The 21,324-nt window shown below is 51.5% G+C and overlaps 1 protein-coding gene across 1 annotated transcript in view; it reads right to left on the reverse strand.

The window, feature by feature from the left end:
• The window catches only part of fndc3ba (fibronectin type III domain containing 3Ba), a 285,397-nt gene that overhangs the window by 99,639 nt on the left and 164,434 nt on the right, over nt 1-21,324 (reverse strand). Inside the window, exons 10-11 of the mRNA XM_078564466.1 lie at nt 8,558-8,611; nt 3,592-3,720 (exon numbers count right to left, since the gene is read on the reverse strand). Of these exons, the coding sequence (XP_078420592.1) occupies nt 3,592-3,720; nt 8,558-8,611 (183 nt within the window). The remainder of the gene's footprint in view (nt 1-3,591; nt 3,721-8,557; nt 8,612-21,324) is intronic.

Consider the following 21,324-nt stretch of genomic DNA (forward strand, 5'->3'; position numbering starts at 1 on the left):
AGAGGGAAGAAATAGATCAAGAGAGAGAGGAGGACAGAGAGTGCAAGAGAGATCAAGACAGTCGGGGGGAAGGGGGAAGGGAGAGGGGGAGGGAGAGGGGGAAGAGGGCAAGTGGGGGTTGAGAGGGTGGGGTAGGGTGGGGTGGGGGGGTGGTGTGGGGTGGGGCAGAGCAAGTTGGATGGGGACGGGGGGAAGGAATGAGGGTAAGTGAGAAAGAAAGAGATAGTGAGATGGAGAGGGTTAGAAAGGGGCAGAGAGACAGAGGGAGAGGATCAGACAGATAGAGATATATGAAGAGGGGAGAGAGACAGACAGACATATATTGAAAGAGTGAGATAGAGAAATACAGAAAGAGCAAAAGAGAACGATAAAGAAAGTGAGAGTGAGGGAGAGGCAGGTATGGAGAGATAAAGACATGGGAGGCAGCGATAGAGAGAAAGGGGGAAGGAGGGCAAGAGAGCAACAATATACAGAGAGAAAGAAAGAGATAGAAATATGCAGAGATAGAGTGAGACAGAGATAGTGAGATAGAAGGAATAAGATAGAGAGAGAGAGAGAGAGATAGATGCGTTACAGAGGAGACAATGAGGATGAGAAAAATAAAGCGGGAGAGATACAGGGAGAGAGAAAAGAGAACGGAGTGAACAAATGGAACATAAAATTTGACAATCAGGATGAACAGAGAGGAAGTAGAGGGTTAAAGATAAAGAGCGAGAATTAGAAAAACAGCAGGTGTTTGGTGGGGCAGAGAGGGGGAAGGAAAAACAAAAATCAATAATTATCCAAGGGCTTCGATTTCTGTTACTAGGTCACCCAGCAACTGCTTGTAGCTGATGCAGTGAATGTAGAGTGTGCAAGTGTGTGTGTGTGTGTACACGTGTCTTAGCGTATGAGTGTGTGTGTACACGTGTCTTAGCGTATGAGTGTGTGTGTACAAGGGTTTTACAGGGGAGATGCTGGGAGGATCTTTCTCCTCATGGGGGAATCTAGAACTGGGGGAGGGCACAGTTCAAGATGGAGATGAGAAGAAATGTCCCCCTTCAGAGGGTCATTAATCTTTGGAGTTCTCTTCTCCAGAGAGCAGGCCGGGTCATTAAATATATTCAAGGCTGAGATCGACAGATTTTTGATTATTAAGAGATTCGAGGTGGCAGGAAGGGTAGGGGAGCTGAGGCCACAATCAGATCAGCCATTATCTTACTGAATGGCAGAGCAAGCTTGAGGGGCTGAATGGCCTACTCCTGTTCCTAATGGATACAATTGAGCAGCTTGTTAGGCCATTTTAAGAGGGCGTTTAAGAGTCAACCACATTGCTGTGGGTCTGGAGTCACATGTAGGCCAGACCAGGTAAGGACAGCAGATTTCCTTTCCTAAAGGACATTAGTGAACTAGATGGATTCTTACAACAATCAACAATGGTTTTGTGGTCACCATTAGACTAGCTTTTCAATTCCACATTAAGTGAATTCAGAATCCACCAGCCTTGGTGGGATTAGAACCTGTGTCCCAGAACATTATCTGGGGGTCTCTGACATTAATCTTCATCACTAGTCCAGTGACATTACCACTACACCACCATCTCCCCACAATTGCTGTTCCTTCACTGTCGCTGGATCAAAATCCTGGAACTCCCTCCCTCACATGGTTCATACCAGTCTTACCTCCTAAACCCACCACCGGCAGGACTGAGGACAGGGACATTTAACACCATCTTTTACTCCCTCCACCGACGCATAGTAGCAGCAGTGTGTACCATCTACAAGATGCACTGCAGGGATTCACCAAGGCTCCTTAGACAGCACCTTCCAAACCCACGACTACTACCACCTAGAAGGACAAGGGCAGCAGACAGCACCACCACATGGAAGTTCCCCTCCAAGTTACTCACTACCCTGACTTGGAAATATATCACCGTTCTTTCACTGTCACTGGGTCAAAATCCTGCAACTCCCTCCCTAACAGCATTGTGGGTGTACCTACACCACATGGACTGCAGCGGTTCAAGAAGGCAGCTCACCACCACCTTCTCAAGGGCAACTAGGGATGGGCAATAAATGCTGGGCCCAGCCAGCGAAACCCACATCCCGTGAATGAATGTAAAAAAAAAAATAATGAAATTATGAGTGTACAAGTGCATGAGTGTGCGCGGGTGTGAATGTGCGAGTGTATGAGCACGTCACTGTGTAAAAACTGCACGTCAGGAACCAGCGGCATCAATGCTGTCTGCAGCCCCAGTAAAATCAACGTCTAATGTCCCATTTCCTCCAAGCAATAGAATAGAGAACGTCCAGACTATGGAGTGTCAACCTGCAGATTCTGCCAGTCCAGTCTCTGAAACCATAGGCAGCCTGTTCTACTCGTGTTCATATCTCTTCCTCACTGGTGTATCCTGTTTGATTTCCATGGGGCTGATGCTTAACGGCTGGACCAAGGTATCCCTAGGGGTCACTGCTCAAAAATAAGGAGTCGCTCATTTAAGACGGAGATGAGGAGAAATTTTTTCTCTCTGAGGGTTGTGAATCTTTGGAACTCTCTTCCTCAAAAGATGGTGGAAGCAGAGTCTTTAAGTATGTTTAAGGCAGAGCTAGGTAGATTCTTGATAAACAAGGGGGCGAAAGGTTATTGGGGTAAGGCAGGAGGTTACAATCAGATCAGCCACGATCTTATTGAATGGTGCAGCAGGCTTGAGGGGCCGAGTGGCCTACTCCTGCTCCTAATTCGTATGGTCGTATGACATGGTTTTAACCTTCACAAAGTAGACTTGCAAATAACTTAGTTACATGCAGGTTTAGGTGTATGCATATCTCTCAACAGGCATTCATCGAATTATACAGAATTAACAGCACAGAAGCAGGCCATTCAGCCCAACTGGTCCATGCTAGTGTATATGCTCCACACAAGCCTCCTACCACCCCCTCTTCATCACACCCTATCAATACATCCTTCTGTTTCCTTTCTCTTGGGTGTTTATCCAGCTTCCCTTAAATGCAACTATACCATTCACCTGAACTTTTTCTGTGGTAGTGGGGTCCACATTCCCAGCACTTTCAGAATAAAGAAGCTTTTCCTGAATTCCCTGTTTGATTTATCGATGATTATCTTATATTGACAGCTCCTTGTCTGGTCTGAGGGTGGTGGGTTGAGAAAAAGATGATGATGGAGCTGTCAGGTTGTAAAAAAATCCATCTGGTTAACTAATGTCCTTTAGGGGAGGGAATCTGCTGTCCTTCTCTGGTTTGGCCACATGTGACTCCAGACCCACAGCAACATGGCTGACTCTTAATGTCCTTTCAGAATGGTTGATCAAGTCACCCCATTGTAGAAATGATAGCTGCAACAAACGGTTCATCATCACCTTCTGGAGAGAACCAGAGATGCTCCATAAACGCCACCTTCGCCAATGTCACCCATTCCAATTACTGAAGGGTTGGTGCATCCCTATAGCATTAAGATGTTGGGCTTCACCTGGTGGCCAAATGGTGCACAGCAAATTTCCACAAACAGCTGCATGAAAAATTGGAGGGAACAGGTTTCTTGGGAATGTCTCTTATCCATATTTCTGGATCTGATTTAGAAGAGAAAGGAGGTCACCCACCTGGTACCGATATCATTGCACGCTGCTAGCCGAAAGGTGTAACCAATGGCCGGTAAGAGTTTGGTTAGTTTATAGTGCCGTTGGCTACCAAAGTAGCATTCCCGAAATCTGTTGTTCCGTTTCCCCTAAACACAAGGAATGGAGAGAGACCATTTAGATCAATAGCCACATGGTTCATGCCAGTCTTACCACCTAAACCCGCCACCGGCAGCAATGAGGACAGGGGCATTTAATACCATCTATTAATCCCTCCACTGACACACAGTAGCAGCAGTGTGTACCATCTACAAGATGCACTGCACTAACTCAACAAGGCTCCTTCCACAACACCTTCCAAACCAGTAACCTCTACCATCTGGAAGGACAAGGGCAGCAGATACATGGGAACATCACCAAGTTCCTCTCCAAGTCACTCACCATCCTGACTTGGAAATATATCACCGTTCCTTCACAGTCGCTGGGTCAAAATCCTGGAACTCCCTCCCTAACAGCCCTGTGGGTGTACCTACACCACATGGACTGCAGTGGCTCAAGAAGGCAGCTCACCACCACCTTCTGGTGTATGGTCAATTATCTCAGGTCCAGGACATCACTGCAGGAGTTCCACAGGGTAGTGTCCTCAGCCCAACCATCTCCATCAATGACCTTCCTTCCATCATAAGGTCAGAAGTGAGGATGTTCGTTAATGATTGCACAATGTTCAGCACCATTCGTGACTCCTCAGATACTGAAGCAGTCCATGTCCAAATGCAGCAAGAGCGCTGTGCGCTCCCTGTGCGGGCAGTGGGGGGTGGGATTCCCTGAGCTGAGAGTGCGCTCTTACGCGCATACGCACGATAGAGCGACTCATCTCCCTGAGGCAAAGTGCAGCCTCGGGAGATCGGCTCTACTGTCAAAAATCAGAAAAATAGGAAAAAAAAATTTCCCTGACATGTCCCCCCCATGTGACACTGTCCATCACTTTTAAATACAATTTAATTACATTTTTTAAAACCTACATGAAGCCTCATCCCACCCGTGGATGAGGTTTGATGTTTTTCCTAATGCCCGCCAGGGCCCCTGGCCTGTCCGCCAACCTTAAGGTTTGACGGGCAGGTCCATTAATCACATTAATGACTCTGTCTGTGGCCTCAATTGGCCATTGACAGGTCGGCGGGAGCACAGCTGATTCTGCTGAGCCCCCGCCTTCCTGAAAATTTAAATGGGGCGCGGTGAGATCGGGAGTTCCACCCAACGTCATCTCGCGTCATTTTACGTGTAAGTGAGTGCCCCCCCACCGCCCGCTAACTGACCGGGAAAGCCTGGCCTTGACATTCAATGGCATTACCATCACTGAATCCCCCACTGTCAACATCCTGGGGGTTACCATTGACCAGAAACTGAACTGGACTCGCCATATAAATACTGTGGCTACAAGAACAGGTCAGAGGCTGGGAATCCTGCGGTGAGTAACTCACCTCCTGACTCCCCAAAGCCTGTCCACCATCTACAAGGCACAAGTCAGGAGTGTGATGGAATACTCTCCTCTTGCCTGGATGAGTGCAGCTCCCACAACACTCAAGAAGCTTGACACCATCCAGGTCAAAGCAGCCCACTTGATTGGCACCACACCCACCATGTTAAACATTCACTCCCTCCACCACCAATGCACAGTAGCAGCAGTGTGTACCAACTACAAGATGCACTGCAGCAACTCACCAAGGCTCCTTTGACAGCACCTTCCAAACCCAAGACCATGGCCATCGAGAAGGACAAGGGCAGCAGATAGATGGGAACACCACCACCTGGGAGTTCCCCTCCAAGTCACTCACTATCCTGACTTGGAAATATATCGCTGTTCCTTCACTGTCACTGGGTCAAAATCCTGGAACTCCCTTCCTAACAGCACTGTGGGTGTACCTACACCACATGGACTGCAGCGGTTCAAGAAGGCAGCTCATTGCCACTATCTCAAGGGCAATTAGGGATGGGCAATAAATGCTGGCACAGCCAGTGACACCCACATCTTGAGGATGAACTGTTAACATCTCTGGCTGTGTGGTTTTTGCAATGATGAGGGAATGTCAGTGTGGGCTGACTCTTGGTCAACGGATTGTACAGGGTGGGGAAAAGGGAGGCTGATGGGTAGAAATGGTGGGTTCAGCCTCTGTACTGCTGATGTTCATGGAGTCTGTTTGTCACTGTTGACATTTTCTGGTTAGCGTGTGCTGAAATTCCTGGCCCACCAAGGCACAAAGGTCAATTAATTAGGCAGGATGGTTGGGGGAGGGGAGCACGCTGCTTCGGTTGTGATCCCCCACTTCCCCCCACCCTTCAAATTCCATTGAGGGGGTGGGGGGGGGAAGAGGCACTTCACATGCTCAGTGTCATATGATTGAGCAGAAGCCCCTAGATGACATCAATAACAACAACTTTTATATTTAGCCACCTTTAACATGGCAAAACATTACAAGGAACTTCATTGGAGCGAATTATCAAACAAAATCTGACACCCGGATACATAATTAAATATTAGGAGAGGTGACCAATAGTTTGGCCAAAGAGAAGGGTTTTAAGGAGCATCTTAAAGGAGAAGAGAGGGGTAGAGAGGTAACGAGCGCAGTGTGAGATGGATGAACAGGGCTTGGCAAGAGTTCGGACATGGGCAGCAGAGTCCTGGGTCAGCTTATCTTTCTGGGGGTGGAAAAGGTCCTCACCCCAATTGGAATTCTCCATACTTGCTGCCTCCCTTGTCCCCGGCTTTAATGAGGGCGGAACCTGGTAGAGGTGACGGGTGCTTGAGTTGCCGGCTGAGGCGCCTTGGTTCAGGAAGGCCCAAGCATTTTGTTCCACTCAAGCACTTGACAGGCCTGTGGTGGGCCTTACCCAGGATGAAGGATCCCGGGGGTAGACATCCCACCTGCCGACTGCTGCCAGCCTGTGGGGGCAGGAGGGGGCAGGAGAGGTGGAGCTTGCTGCTGGTATGACACCCACCCGGGGCCTAGGCTCGTGGCTGAATACCAGGCCAGAGGTGGGTGATGGCCAGAGGAAGGGCCATGGGGGATGGGAGAGAGGGCAGCAAGGACAGGGGGAGGGGTCTCTGCAGGCTGCCGCCCCAATGCTGGATTTCTTGCTCAGGCATCGAGAGCATTGAACGAGAAACCACCCAACCCCCTACCCCTCACCCCCACCCCCCTCCACCCCCACCTCACCCCCACCCCCCCCCTCCACCCCTCACCCCCACCCCCATCCCACTCCCCACCCCACACCCCCACACCCCTCACCCTCACCCCTTCGCCCCCACCCCACCCCTCACCCCCACACCCCTACACCCCCACCCCTCATCCCCACCCCTCACCCCTACCCACAACCCCTCACCCCCAACTGTCACCCCCCCACCCCTCACCCCTCACCCCATCCAACCCCCCCCACCCCACCCCTCACCCCTTCACCCCCAATCCACCCCCCACCCCTCACCCCCATCCCTCACCCCCACCCCTCACCCCATCCCCACCCCCAACCCATCACCCCCACCCCTCACCCCACCTCTCATCCCCACCCCCCACCCCTCACCCCACCCAACCCCTCCCACCCCTCACCCCTCACCTCCAACTCCTCACCCCCACCCCTCACCCCCACCCCTCACCCCATCCCCACCCCCAACCCATCACCCCCACCCCTCACCCCACCCCTCATCCCCACCCCCTACTCCTCACCCTAACCCCACCACGCACCCCTTCGCCCCCACCCCAACCCTTGGAAGCCCACAAGCAACACCACACGGGTTTGTTTGTTGTGCTCTCCGCATTGTGAGCTCCGTACCCACCACTGGATCAATACCAGCGGAAGGAGGCCCCTAAGTGGGCATTAATTTCCCTTCTTAAGGGCCTCAATTGGCGATGGGGCAGGAAACCAATCCCGGGCCTCCCCACCATGGACTCAATTGTGGTGGAAAAAGGAGCATGGCGGCGTCTGCACCTGTCTGATTAAACGTCCCCCCTGGCACCAAACCCGCCACAGGGGAAGGGCACAGGGAGATTCCACCCTGCGTTAATGAAAGTGGCTCCTCTCGGAGGAGCTGGGTGTGGAGGGGAGTTATTTAGAAACTTCTAAATGCCAACGATCTCTGCGAACCACTGGCGAAGGAGTGAGCGAACGTTTTTAGGAGACCAGGGGGACCACCGGTGCTGACCCTGACACACAGACACTCACCTCCACCCCGCACTGCTGAGAAAGAAACTGGATCGGTGATCCAGCCTAAAGAGAAAGGACCCTCTGAAGCTCTCAGGGTGTGGCACAGTGAGCTCGACAAGTTGACTAACCTTCCCTCAAGGCACAAAAACAAAAAAATAGCTGGAAAGACTCAGCAGGTCTGACAGCATCGGTGGAGGGAGAGACAGAGTTAACCTTTCGAGTCCGACTTCTCTTTAGCTCTGAAGAAGAGTCACACGGACTCGAAACGTTAACCCTGTCTCTCTCTCCACAGACGCTGTCAGACCTGCTGAGAGTTTTTCCAGCTATTTTTGGCTTTTGTTTCAGATTTCCAGCATCCGCAGTTATTTGCCCTTCCTCAAGGCTTATTTTAACTCTACAGTTTTAATCCCAGTCAAAAATGGTCACGGAAGGGGGAAATAATCAATGATTTCCAATGGAAACTGGACAGGCTCTTGCGGGAAACAAACCTGCGGAGCTACGGGGATCGAGTGGGGGAGGGGGGTCCAACTGGATTGCTCCACAGAGACCCAACACGGACTCAATGGGCCCAATGGCCTCTTGCTGTGCCGTAAATTACTCTATAACAATTGCTGATGTTTTGAGCAGATTTATTGTAAAAATATTAATGTTCCTTGCTTTAACGATATTTTTAAATCATTTCTATGTCAAAAGAGGCTAGGATTCTTAAGAGAAAAAAGAGGCAATTTACTTGGGAACTGAAACGACTCTGCTGTCTGTATTCTCAAGGATGAGTTAATAAACACTCACCTCATCCCACTCCAGCAGGTAGCTGGTAATTTTTGATCCATTATCGACAGGTGCCTGGGTGAGAATTAAAACACAAAGGGAGCGAGGTTTACAATTGACTCATGTGTAAAGAAACTCAATTATAGAACTCGGCCAGTTTACTGCACAGGTAGAGGCCATTTGGCACATCGTGTCTGCACTGGATCTCTGGAACAGCAAAGGCAAAGTAATCCCACTGCCCCATTCCCTCCAGATAGCCTTGTACCAGTCTCAAACTAATCCCACTGCCCAACACTCTCCCCACAGCCTTGCATCAATTCCACGCTAATCCCAGTGTTCTGCTCTCACACCATAGCCCGGTGTCAATTCAGAAACTAATCGGCAGCCCTGCACCTGTACTGTACCCCAGTGTTATACAGTGACAGACCTGTCCCCACCAGTACTGTACCCCAGTGTTATACAGTGACAGACCTGTCCCCACCAGCACTGTACCCCAGTGTTATAGTGACAGACCTGACCCCACCAGTACTGTACCCCAGTGTTATACAGTGACAGACCTGTCCCCACCAGTACTGTACCGCAGTGTTATACAGTGACAGACCTGTCCCCACCAGACTGTACCCCAGTGTTATACAGTGACAGACCTGTCCCCACCAGTACTGAACCCCAGTGTTATACAGTGACAGACCTGCCCCCTCCAGTAATGTATCCCAGTGTTATACAGTGACAGACCTGTCCACACCAGTACTGTACCCCAGTGTTATACAGTGACAGACCTGTCCCCACCAGTACTGTACCCCAGTGTTATACAGTGACAGACCTGTCCCCACCAGTACTATACCCCAGTGTTATAGTGACAGACCTGACCCCACCAGTACTGTAGCCCAGTGTTATACAGTGACAGACCTGTCCCCACCAGTACTGTACCCCAGTGTTATACAGTGACAGACCTGTCCCCACCAGACTGTACCCCAGTGTTATACAGTGACAGACCTGTCCCCACCAGTACTGTACCCCAGTGTTATACAGTGACAGACCTTCCCCCACCAGTACTGTACCCCAGTGTTACACAGTGACAGACCTGTCCCCACCAGTGCTGTACCCCAGTGTTATAAAGTGACAGACCTGTCCCCACCAGTACTGTACCCCAGTGATATACAGTGACAGACCTGTCCACACCAGTACTGTACCCCAGTGTTATACAGTGACAGACCTGTCCCCACCAGTACTGTACCCCAGTGTTATACAGTGACAGACCTGTCCCCAGCAGTACTGTATCCCAGTGTTATACAGTGACAGACCTGCCCCCACCAGTACTGTATCCCAGTGTTATACAGTGACAGACCTGTCCCCACCAGTACTGAACCGCAGTGTTATACAGTGACAGACCTGTCCCCACCAGTACTGTACCCCAGTGTAATACAGTGACAGACCTGCCCCCACCAGTACTTTACCCCAGTGTTATACAGTGAAAGCCCTGTCCCCACCAGTACTGTATCCCAGTGTTATACAGTGACAGACCTGCCCCCACCAGTAATGTACCCCAGTGTTAGACAGTGACAGACCTGTCCCCACCAGTACTGTACCCCAGTGTTACACAGTGACAGACCTGTCCCCACCAGTACTGTACCCCAGTGATATACAGTGACAGACCTGTCCCCACCAGTACTGTATCCCAGTGTTATACAGTGACAGACCTGTCGCTACCAGTACTGTACCCCAGTGTTATACAGTGACAGACCTGTCCCCACCAGCACTGTATCCCAGTGTTATAGAGTGACAGACCCGTCCCCACCAGTACTGTACCCCAGTGTTACACAGTGACAGACCTGTCCCCACCAGTACTGTACCCCAGTGTTATACAGTGACAGACCTGTCCCCACCAGTACCGTATCCCAGTGTTATACAGTGACAGACCTGTCCCCATCAGTACTGTACCCCAGTGTTATACAGTGACAGACCTGTCCCCACCAGTACTGTACCCCAGTGTTATACAGTGACAGACCTGTCCCCACCAGTACTATACCCCAGTGTTAGACAGTGACAGACCTGTCCCCACCAGTACTGTACCCCAGTGTTAGACAGTGACAGGCCTGTCCCCCACCAGTACTGTACCCCAGTGTTATACAGTGACAGACCCGTCCCCACCAATACTGTACCCCAGTGTTATACAGTGACAGACCCATCCCCACCAATACTGTAACCAGTGTTATACAGTGACAGACCTGTCCCCCACCAGTACTGTACCCCAGTGTTATAAAGTGACACACCTGTCCCCACCAGTACTGTATCCCAGTGTTATACAGTGGCAGACCCGTCGCCACCAGTACTGTACCCCAGTGTTATACAGTGACAGACCTGGCCCCACCGGTACTGTACCCCAGTGTTATAAAGTGACAGCCCTGTCCCCACCAGCACTGTATCCCAGTGTTATACAGTGACAGACCTGTCCCCACCAGTACTGTACCCCAGTGTTATACAGTGACAGACCTGTCCCCACCAGTACTGTACCCCAGTGTTATACAGTGACAGACCTGTCCCCACCAGCACTGTATCCCAGTGTTATACAGTGACAGAACCGTCCCCACCAGTACTGTACCCCAGTGTTATACAGTGACAGGCCTGTCCCCACCAGCACTGTATCCCAGTGTTGTACAGTGACAGACGCGTCCCCACCAGTACTGTATCCCAGTGTATTACCGTGACAGACCTGTCCCCACCAGAACTGTACCCAAGTGTTATACAGTGACAGACCTGTCCCCACCAGTACTGTACCCCAGTGTTATACAGTGACAGACCTGTCCCCACCAGTACTGTACTCCAGTGTTATACCGTGACAGACCTGTCCCCACCAGTACTGTACCCCAGTGTTATACAGAGACAGACCTGTCCCCACCAGTACTGTATCCAAGTGTTATACAGTGACAGACCTGGCCCCACCAGTACTGTACCCCAGTGTAATACAGTGACAGACCTGTCCCCACCGGTGCTGTACCCCAGTGTTATACAGTGACAGACCTGTCCCCACCAGTACTGTACCCCAGTGTTATACAGTGACAGACCTGTCCACACCAGCACTGTACCCCAGTGTTATACAGTGACAGACCTGTCCCCACCAGTACTGTATCCCAGTGTTATACAGTGACAGACCTGCCCCCACCAGTACTGTACCCCAGTGTTATACAGTGACAGACCTATCCCCACCAGTACTGTACCCCAGTGTTATACAGTGACAGACCTGTCCCCACCAGTACTGTACCCCAGTGTTATACAGTGACAGACCTGTCCCCACCAGTACTGTATCCCAGTGTTATACAGTGACAGACCCATCGCTACCAGTACTGTACCCCATTGTTATACAGTGACAGACCTGTCCCCACCAGCACTGTATCCCAGTGTTATACATTGACAGACCCGTCCCCACCAGTACTGAACCCCAGTGTTATACAGTGACAGGCCTGTCCCAACCAGTACTGTATCCCAGTGTTATACAGTGACAGACCTGTCCCCACCAGTACTGAACCGCAGTGTTATACAGTGACAGACCTGTCCCTACCAGTACTGTACCCCAGTGTTACACAGTGACAGACCTGTCCCCACCAGTACTGTACCCCAGTGTTATACAGTGACAGACCTGTCCCCACCAGTACTGTATCCCAGTGTTATACAGTGACAGACCTGTCGCTACCAGTACTGTACCCCAGTGTTATACAGTGACAGACCTGTCCCCACCAGCACTGTATCCCAGTGTTATAGAGTGACAGACCCGTCCCCACCAGTACTGTACCCCAGTGTTACACAGTGACAGACCTGTCCCCACCAGTACTGTACCCCAGTGTTATACAGTGACAGACCTGTCCCCACCAGTACCGTATCCCAGTGTTATACAGTGACAGACCTGTCCCCATCAGTACTGTACCCCAGTGTTATACAGTGACAGACCTGTCCCCACCAGTACTGTACCCCAGTGTTATACAGTGACAGACCTGTCCCCACCAGTACTATACCCCAGTGTTAGACAGTGACAGACCTGTCCCCACCAGTACTGTACCCCAGTGTTAGACAGTGACAGGCCTGTCCCCCACCAGTACTGTACCCCAGTGTTATACAGTGACAGACCCGTCCCCACCAATACTGTACCCCAGTGTTATACAGTGACAGACCCATCCCCACCAATACTGTAACCAGTGTTATACAGTGACAGACCTGTCCCCCACCAGTACTGTACCCCAGTGTTATAAAGTGACACACCTGTCCCCACCAGTACTGTATCCCAGTGTTATACAGTGGCAGACCCGTCGCCACCAGTACTGTACCCCAGTGTTATACAGTGACAGACCTGGCCCCACCGGTACTGTACCCCAGTGTTATACAGTGACAGCCCTGTCCCCACCAGCACTGTATCCCAGTGTTATACAGTGACAGACCTGTCCCCACCAGTACTGTACCCCAGTGTTATACAGTGACAGACCTGTCCCCACCAGTACTGTACCCCAGTGTTATACAGTGACAGACCTGTCCCCACCAGCACTGTATCCCAGTGTTATACAGTGACAGAACCGTCCCCACCAGTACTGTACCCCAGTGTTATACAGTGACAGGCCTGTCCCCACCAGCACTGTATCCCAGTGTTGTACAGTGACAGACGCGTCCCCACCAGTACTGTATCCCAGTGTATTACCGTGACAGACCTGTCCCCACCAGAACTGTACCCAAGTGTTATACAGTGACAGACCTGTCCCCACCAGTACTGTACCCCAGTGTTATACAGTGACAGACCTGTCCCCACCAGTACTGTACTCCAGTGTTATACCGTGACAGACCTGTCCCCACCAGTACTGTACCCCAGTGTTATACAGAGACAGACCTGTCCCCACCAGTACTGTATCCAAGTGTTATACAGTGACAGACCTGTCCCCACCAGTACTGTACCCCAGTGTAATACAGTGACAGACCTGTCCCCACCGGTGCTGTACCCCAGTGTTATACAGTGACAGACCTGTCCCCACCAGTACTGTACCCCAGTGTTATACAGTGACAGACCTGTCCACACCAGCACTGTACCCCAGTGTTATACAGTGACAGACCTGTCCCCACCAGTACTGTATCCCAGTGTTATACAGTGACAGACCTGCCCCCACCAGTACTGTACCCCAGTGTTATAAAGTGACAGACCTATCCCCACCAGTACTGTACCCCAGTGTTATACAGTGACAGACCTGTCCCCTCCAGTACTGTACCCCAGTGTTATACAGTGACAGACCTGTCCCCACCAGTACTGTATCCCAGTGTTATACAGTGACAGACCCATCGCTACCAGTACTGTACCCCATTGTTATACAGTGACAGACCTGTCCCCACCAGCACTGTATCCCAGTGTTATACATTGACAGACCCGTCCCCACCAGTACTGAACCCCAGTGTTATACAGTGACAGGCCTGTCCCAACCAGTACTGTATCCCAGTGTTATACAGTGACAGACCTGTCCCCACCAGTACTGAACCGCAGTGTTATACAGTGACAGACCTGTCCCCACTAGTACTGTACCCCAGTGTTATACAGTGACAGACCTGCCCCCACCAGTACTGTACCCCAGTGTTATACAGTGAAGCCCTGTCCCCACCTGTACTGTATCCCAGTGTTATACAGTGACAGACCTGCCCCCACCAGTACTGTACTCCAGTGTTATACAGTGACAGACCTGTCCCCACCAGTACTGTACCCCAGTGTTATACAGTGACAGACCTGTCCCCACCAGTACTGTACCCCAGTGTTATACAGTGACAGGCCTGTCCCCACCAGTACTGTATCCCAGTGTTATACAGTGACAGGCCCCTCGCTACCAGTACTGTACCCCAGTGTTATACAGTGACAGACCTGTCCCCACCAGTACTATACCCCAGTGTTATACAGTGACAGACCTGTCCCCACCAGTACTGTACCCCAGTGTTATACCGTGACAGACCTGTCCCCACCAGTACTGTACCCCAGTGTTATACAGAGACAGACTTGTCCCCACTAGTACTGTATCCAAGTGTTATACACTGACAGACCTGTCCCCACCAGTGCTGTACCCCAGTGTTATACAGTGAAAGACCTGTCCCCACCAGTACTATACCCCAGTGTTATACAGTGACAGACCTGTCCCCACCAGTACTGTACCCCAGTGTTATACAGTGACAGACCCGTCCCCACCAATACTGTACCCCAGTGTTATACAGTGACAGACCCGTCCCCACCAATACTGTACCCAGTGTTATACAGTGACAGGCCTGTCCCCCACCAGTACTGTACCCCAGTATTATACAGTGACAGACCTGTCCCCACCAGTACTGTATCCCAGTGTTATACAGTGACAGACCTGTCCCCACCAGTATTATACCCCAGTGTTATACAGTGACAGACCTGTCCCCACCAGTATTGTACCCGTGTTATACAGTCACAGACCGATCCCCACCAATACTGTAACCAGTGTTATACAGTGACAGACCTGTCCCCCACCAGTACTGTACCCCAGTGATATACAGTGACACACCTGTCCACACCAGTACTGTATCCCAGTGTTATACAGTGACAGACCCGTCGCCACCAGTACTGTACCCCAGTGTTATAGAGTGACAGACCTGTCCCCAGCAGCACTGTATCCCAGTGTTATACAGTGACAGACGCGTCCCCACCAGTACTGTACCCCAGTGTTATACAGTGACAGACCTGTCCCCACCGGTACTGTACCCCAGTGTTATACAGTGACAGCCCTGTCCCCACCAGCACTGTATCCCAGTGTTATACAGTGACAGGCCCGTCCCCACCAGTACTTTACCCAGTGTTATACAGTGACAGACCTGTCCCCACCAGTACTGTACCCAAGTGTTTTACAGTGACAGACCTGTCCCCACCAGTACTGTAACCAAGTGTTACACAGTGACAGACCTGCCCCCACCAGTACTGTACCCCAGTGTTATACAGTGACAGACCTGTCCCCACCAGTACTGTATCCCAGTGTTATACAGTGACAGACCTGTCCCCACCAGTACTGTACCCCAGTGTTATACAGTGACAGACCTGTCCCCACCAGTACTGTACCCCAGTGTTATACAGTGACAGACCTGTCCCCACCAGTACTGTACCCCAGTGTTATACAGTGACAGACCTGTCCCCACCAGTACTGTATCCCAGTGTTATACAGTGACAGACCCGTCGCTACCAGTGCTGTACCCCAGTGTTATACAGTGACAGACCTGTCCCCACCAGCACTGTATCCCACTGTGATACAGTGACAGAACCGTCCCCACCAGTACTGTACCCCAGTGTTATACAGTGACAGGCCTGTCCCCACCAGCACTGTATCCCAGTGTTGTACAGTGACAGACCCGTCCCCACCAGTACTGTATCCCAGTGTTTTACAGTGACAGACCTGTCCCCACCAGTACTGTACCCCAGTGTTATACAGTGACAGACCTGTCCCCAGCAGTACCGTATCCCAGTGTTATACAGTGACAGACCTGTCCCCACCAGTACCGTACCCCAGTGTTATACAGTGACAGACCTGTCCCCACCAGTACTGTACCCCAGTGTTATACAGTGACAGACCTGTCCCCACCAGTACTGTACTCCAGTGTTATACAGTGACAGACCTGTCCCCACCAGTACTGTACCCCAGTGTTATACAGAGACAGACCTGTCCCCACCAGTACTGTATCGAAGTGTTATACAGTGACAGACCTGTCCCCACCAGTACTGTACCCCAGTGTAATACAGTGACAGACCTATCCCCACCAGTGCTGTACCCCAATGTTATACAGTGACAGACCTGTCCCCGCCAGTACTGTACCCCAGTGTTATACAGTGACAGACCTGTCCACACCAGTACTGTACCCCAGTGTTATACAGTGACAGGCCTGTCCCCACCAGCACTGTACCCCAGTGTTATACAGTGACAGACCTGTCCTCACCAGCACTGTATCCCAGTGTTATACAGTGACAGACGCATCCCCACCAGTACTGTCCCCCAGTGTTATACAGTGACAGGCCTGTCCCCGCCGGTACTGTACCCCAGTGTTATACAGTGACAGCCCTGTCCCCACCAGCACTGTATCCCAGTGTTATACAGTGACAGACCGTCCCCACCAGTACTGTACCCCAGTGTTATACAGTGACAGACCTGTCCCCACCAGTACTGTACCCCAGTGTTTTACAGTGACAGACCTGTCCCCACCAGTACTGTACCCCAGTGTTATACAGTGAGAGACCTGTCCCCACCAGTACCGTACCCCAGTGTTATACAGAGACAGACCTGTCCCCACCAGTACAGTACCCAAGTGTTATACAGTGACAGACCTGTCCCCACCAGTACTGTACCCCAGTGTTATACAGTGACAGACCTGTCCCCACCAGTACTGTATCCCAGTGTTATACAGTGACAGACCTGCCCCCACCAGTACTGTACCCCAGTGTTATACAGTGACAGACCTGTCCCCACCAGTACTGTACCCCAGTGTTATACAGTGACAGACCTGTCCCCACCAGTACTGTACCCCAGTGTTATACAGTGACAGACCTGTCCCCACCAGTACTGTATCCCAGTGTTATACAGTGACAGACCCGTCGCTACCAGTACTGTACCCCAGTGTTATACAGTGACAGACCTGTCCCCTCCAGCACTGTATCCCAGTGTGATACAGTGACAGAACCGTCCCCACCAGCACTGTACCCCAGTGTTATACAGTGACAGGCCTGTCCCCACCAGCACTGTATCCCAGTGTTGTACAGTGACAGACCCGTCCCCACCAGTACTGTATCCCAGTGTTTTACAGTGACAGACCTGTCCCCACCAGTACTGTACCCCAGTGTTATACAGTGACAGACCTGTCCCCAGCAGTACCGTCTCCCAGTGTTATACAGTGACAGACCTGTCCCCACCAGTACCGTACCCCAGTGTTATACAGTGGCAGACCTGTCCCCACCAGTACCGTACCCCAGTGTTATACAGTGACAGACCTGTCCCCACCAGTACTGTACTCCAGTGTTATACCGTGACAGTCCTGTCCCCACCAGTACTGTACCCCAGTGTTATACAGAGACAGACCTGTCCCCACCAGTACTGTATCCAAGTGTTATACAGTGACAGACCTGTCCCCACCAGTACTGTACCCCAGTGTAATACTTTGACAGACCTGTCCCCACCAGTGCTGTACCCCAGTGTTATACAGTGACAGACCTGTCCCCACCAGTACTGTACCCCAGTGTTATACAGTGACAGACCTGTCCACACTAGTACTGTACCCCAGTGTTATACAGTGACAGGCCTGTCCCCACCAGTACTGTATCCCAGTGTTATACAGTGACAGACCTGCCCCCACCAGTACTGTACCCCAGTGTTATACAGTGACAGAGCTATCCCCACCAGTACTGGACCCCAGTGTTATACAGTGACAGACCTGTCCCCACCAGTACTGTACCCCAGTGTTATACAGTGTCAGACCTGTCCCCACCAGTACTGTATCCCAGTGTTATACAGTGACAGGCCCGTCGCTACCAGTACTGTACCCCAGTGTTACACAGTGACAGACCTGTCCCCACCAGCACTGTATCCCAGTGTTATACATTGACAGACCCGTTCCCACCAGTACTGTAGCCCAGTGTTATACAGTGACAGGCCTGTCCCCACCAGCACTGTATCCCAGTGTTATACAGTGACAGACCCGTCCCCACCAGTACTGTACCCCAGTGTTTTACAGTGACAGACCTGTCCCCACCAGTACTGTACCCCAGTGTTATACAGTGACAGACCTGTCCCCACCAGTACCGTATCCCAGTGTTATCCAGTGACAGACCTGTCCCCACCAGTACTGTACCCCAGTGTTATACAGTGACAGACCTGTCCCCACCAGTACTGTACCCCAGTGTTATACAGTGACAGACCTGTCCCCACCAGTACTGTACCCCAGTGTTATACAGTGACAGACCTGTCCCCACCAGTACTGTACCCCAGTGTTATACAGTGACAGACCTGTCCCCACCAGTACTGTACCCCAGTGTTATACAGTGACAGACCTGTCCCCACCAGTACTATACCCCAGTGTTATAGTGACAGACCTGACCCCACCAGTACTGTAGCCCAGTGTTATACAGTGACAGACCTGTCCCCACCAGTACTGTACCCCAGTGTTATACAGTGACAGACCTGTCCCCACCAGACTGTACCCCAGTGTTATACAGTGACAGACCTGTCCCCACCAGTACTGTACCCCAGTGTTATACAGTGACAGACCTTCCCCCACCAGTACTGTACCCCAGTGTTACACAGTGACAGACCTGTCCCCACCAGTGCTGTACCCCAGTGTTATAAAGTGACAGACCTGTCCCCACCAGTACTGTACCCCAGTGATATACAGTGACAGACCTGTCCACACCAGTACTGTACCCCAGTGTTATACAGTGACAGACCTGTCCCCACCAGTACTGTACCCCAGTGTTATACAGTGACAGACCTGTCCCCAGCAGTACTGTATCCCAGTGTTATACAGTGACAGACCTGCCCCCACCAGTACTGTATCCCAGTGTTATACAGTGACAGACCTGTCCCCACCAGTACTGAACCGCAGTGTTATACAGTGACAGACCTGTCCCCACCAGTACTGTACCCCAGTGTAATACAGTGACAGACCTGCCCCCACCAGTACTTTACCCCAGTGTTATACAGTGAAAGCCCTGTCCCCACCAGTACTGTATCCCAGTGTTATACAGTGACAGACCTGCCCCCACCAGTAATGTACCCCAGTGTTAGACAGTGACAGACCTGTCCCCACCAGTACTGTACCCCAGTGTTACACAGTGACAGACCTGTCCCCACCAGTACTGTACCCCAGTGTTATACAGTGACAGACCTGTCCCCACCAGTACTGTATCCCAGTGTTATACAGTGACAGACCTGTCGCTACCAGTACTGTACCCCAGTGTTATACAGTGACAGACCTGTCCCCACCAGCACTGTATCCCAGTGTTATAGAGTGACAGACCCGTCCCCACCAGTACTGTACCCCAGTGTTACACAGTGACAGACCTGTCCCCACCAGTACTGTACCCCAGTGTTATACAGTGACAGACCTGTCCCCACCAGTACCGTATCCCAGTGTTATACAGTGACAGACCTGTCCCCATCAGTACTGTACCCCAGTGTTATACAGTGACAGACCTGTCCCCACCAGTACTGTACCCCAGTGTTATACAGTGACAGACCTGTCCCCACCAGTACTATACCCCAGTGTTAGACAGTGACAGACCTGTCCCCACCAGTACTGTACCCCAGTGTTAGACAGTGACAGGCCTGTCCCCCACCAGTACTGTACCCCAGTGTTATACAGTGACAGACCCGTCCCCACCAATACTGTACCCCAGTGTTATACAGTGACAGACCCATCCCCACCAATACTGTAACCAGTGTTATACAGTGACAGACCTGTCCCCCACCAGTACTGTACCCCAGTGTTATAAAGTGACACACCTGTCCCCACCAGTACTGTATCCCAGTGTTATACAGTGGCAGACCCGTCGCCACCAGTACTGTACCCCAGTGTTATACAGTGACAGACCTGGCCCCACCGGTACTGTACCCCAGTGTTATAAAGTGACAGCCCTGTCCCCACCAGCACTGTATCCCAGTGTTATACAGTGACAGACCTGTCCCCACCAGTACTGTACCCCAGTGTTATACAGTGACAGACCTGTCCCCACCAGTACTGTACCCCAGTGTTATACAGTGACAGACCTGTCCCCACCAGCACTGTATCCCAGTGTTATACAGTGACAGAACCGTCCCCACCAGTACTGTACCCCAGTGTTATACAGTGACAGGCCTGTCCCCACCAGCACTGTATCCCAGTGTTGTACAGTGACAGACGCGTCCCCACCAGTACTGTATCCCAGTGTATTACCGTGACAGACCTGTCCCCACCAGAACTGTACCCAAGTGTTATACAGTGACAGACCTGTCCCCACCAGTACTGTACCCCAGTGTTATACAGTGACAGACCTGTCCCCACCAGTACTGTACTCCAGTGTTATACCGTGACAGACCTGTCCCCACCAGTACTGTACCCCAGTGTTATACAGAGACAGACCTGTCCCCACCAGTACTGTATCCAAGTGTTATACAGTGACAGACCTGTCCCCACCAGTACTGTACCCCAGTGTTATACAGTGACAGACCTGTCCCCACCAGTACTGTATCCCAGTGTTATACAGTGACAGACCTGCCCCCACCAGTACTGTACCCCAGTGTTATACAGTGACAGACCTGTCCCCACCAGTACTGTACCCCAGTGTTATACAGTGACAGACCTGTCCCCACCAGTACTGTACCCCAGTGTTATACAGTGACAGACCTGTCCCCACCAGTACTGTATCCCAGTGTTATACAGTGACAGACCCGTCGCTACCAGTACTGTACCCCAGTGTTATACAGTGACAGACCTGTCCCCTCCAGCACTGTATCCCAGTGTGATACAGTGACAGAACCGTCCCCACCAGCACTGTACCCCAGTGTTATACAGTGACAGGCCTGTCCCCACCAGCACTGTATCCCAGTGTTGTACAGTGACAGACCCGTCCCCACCAGTACTGTATCCCAGTGTTTTACAGTGACAGACCTGTCCCCACCAGTACTGTACCCCAGTGTTATACAGTGACAGACCTGTCCCCAGCAGTACCGTCTCCCAGTGTTATACAGTGACAGACCTGTCCCCACCAGTACCGTACCCCAGTGTTATACAGTGGCAGACCTGTCCCC

The sequence above is a fragment of the Cetorhinus maximus genome, chromosome 19 (assembly GCF_964194155.1).
Source record: "Cetorhinus maximus chromosome 19, sCetMax3.hap1.1, whole genome shotgun sequence".
Taxonomy (NCBI): Eukaryota; Metazoa; Chordata; class Chondrichthyes; order Lamniformes; family Cetorhinidae; genus Cetorhinus; species Cetorhinus maximus.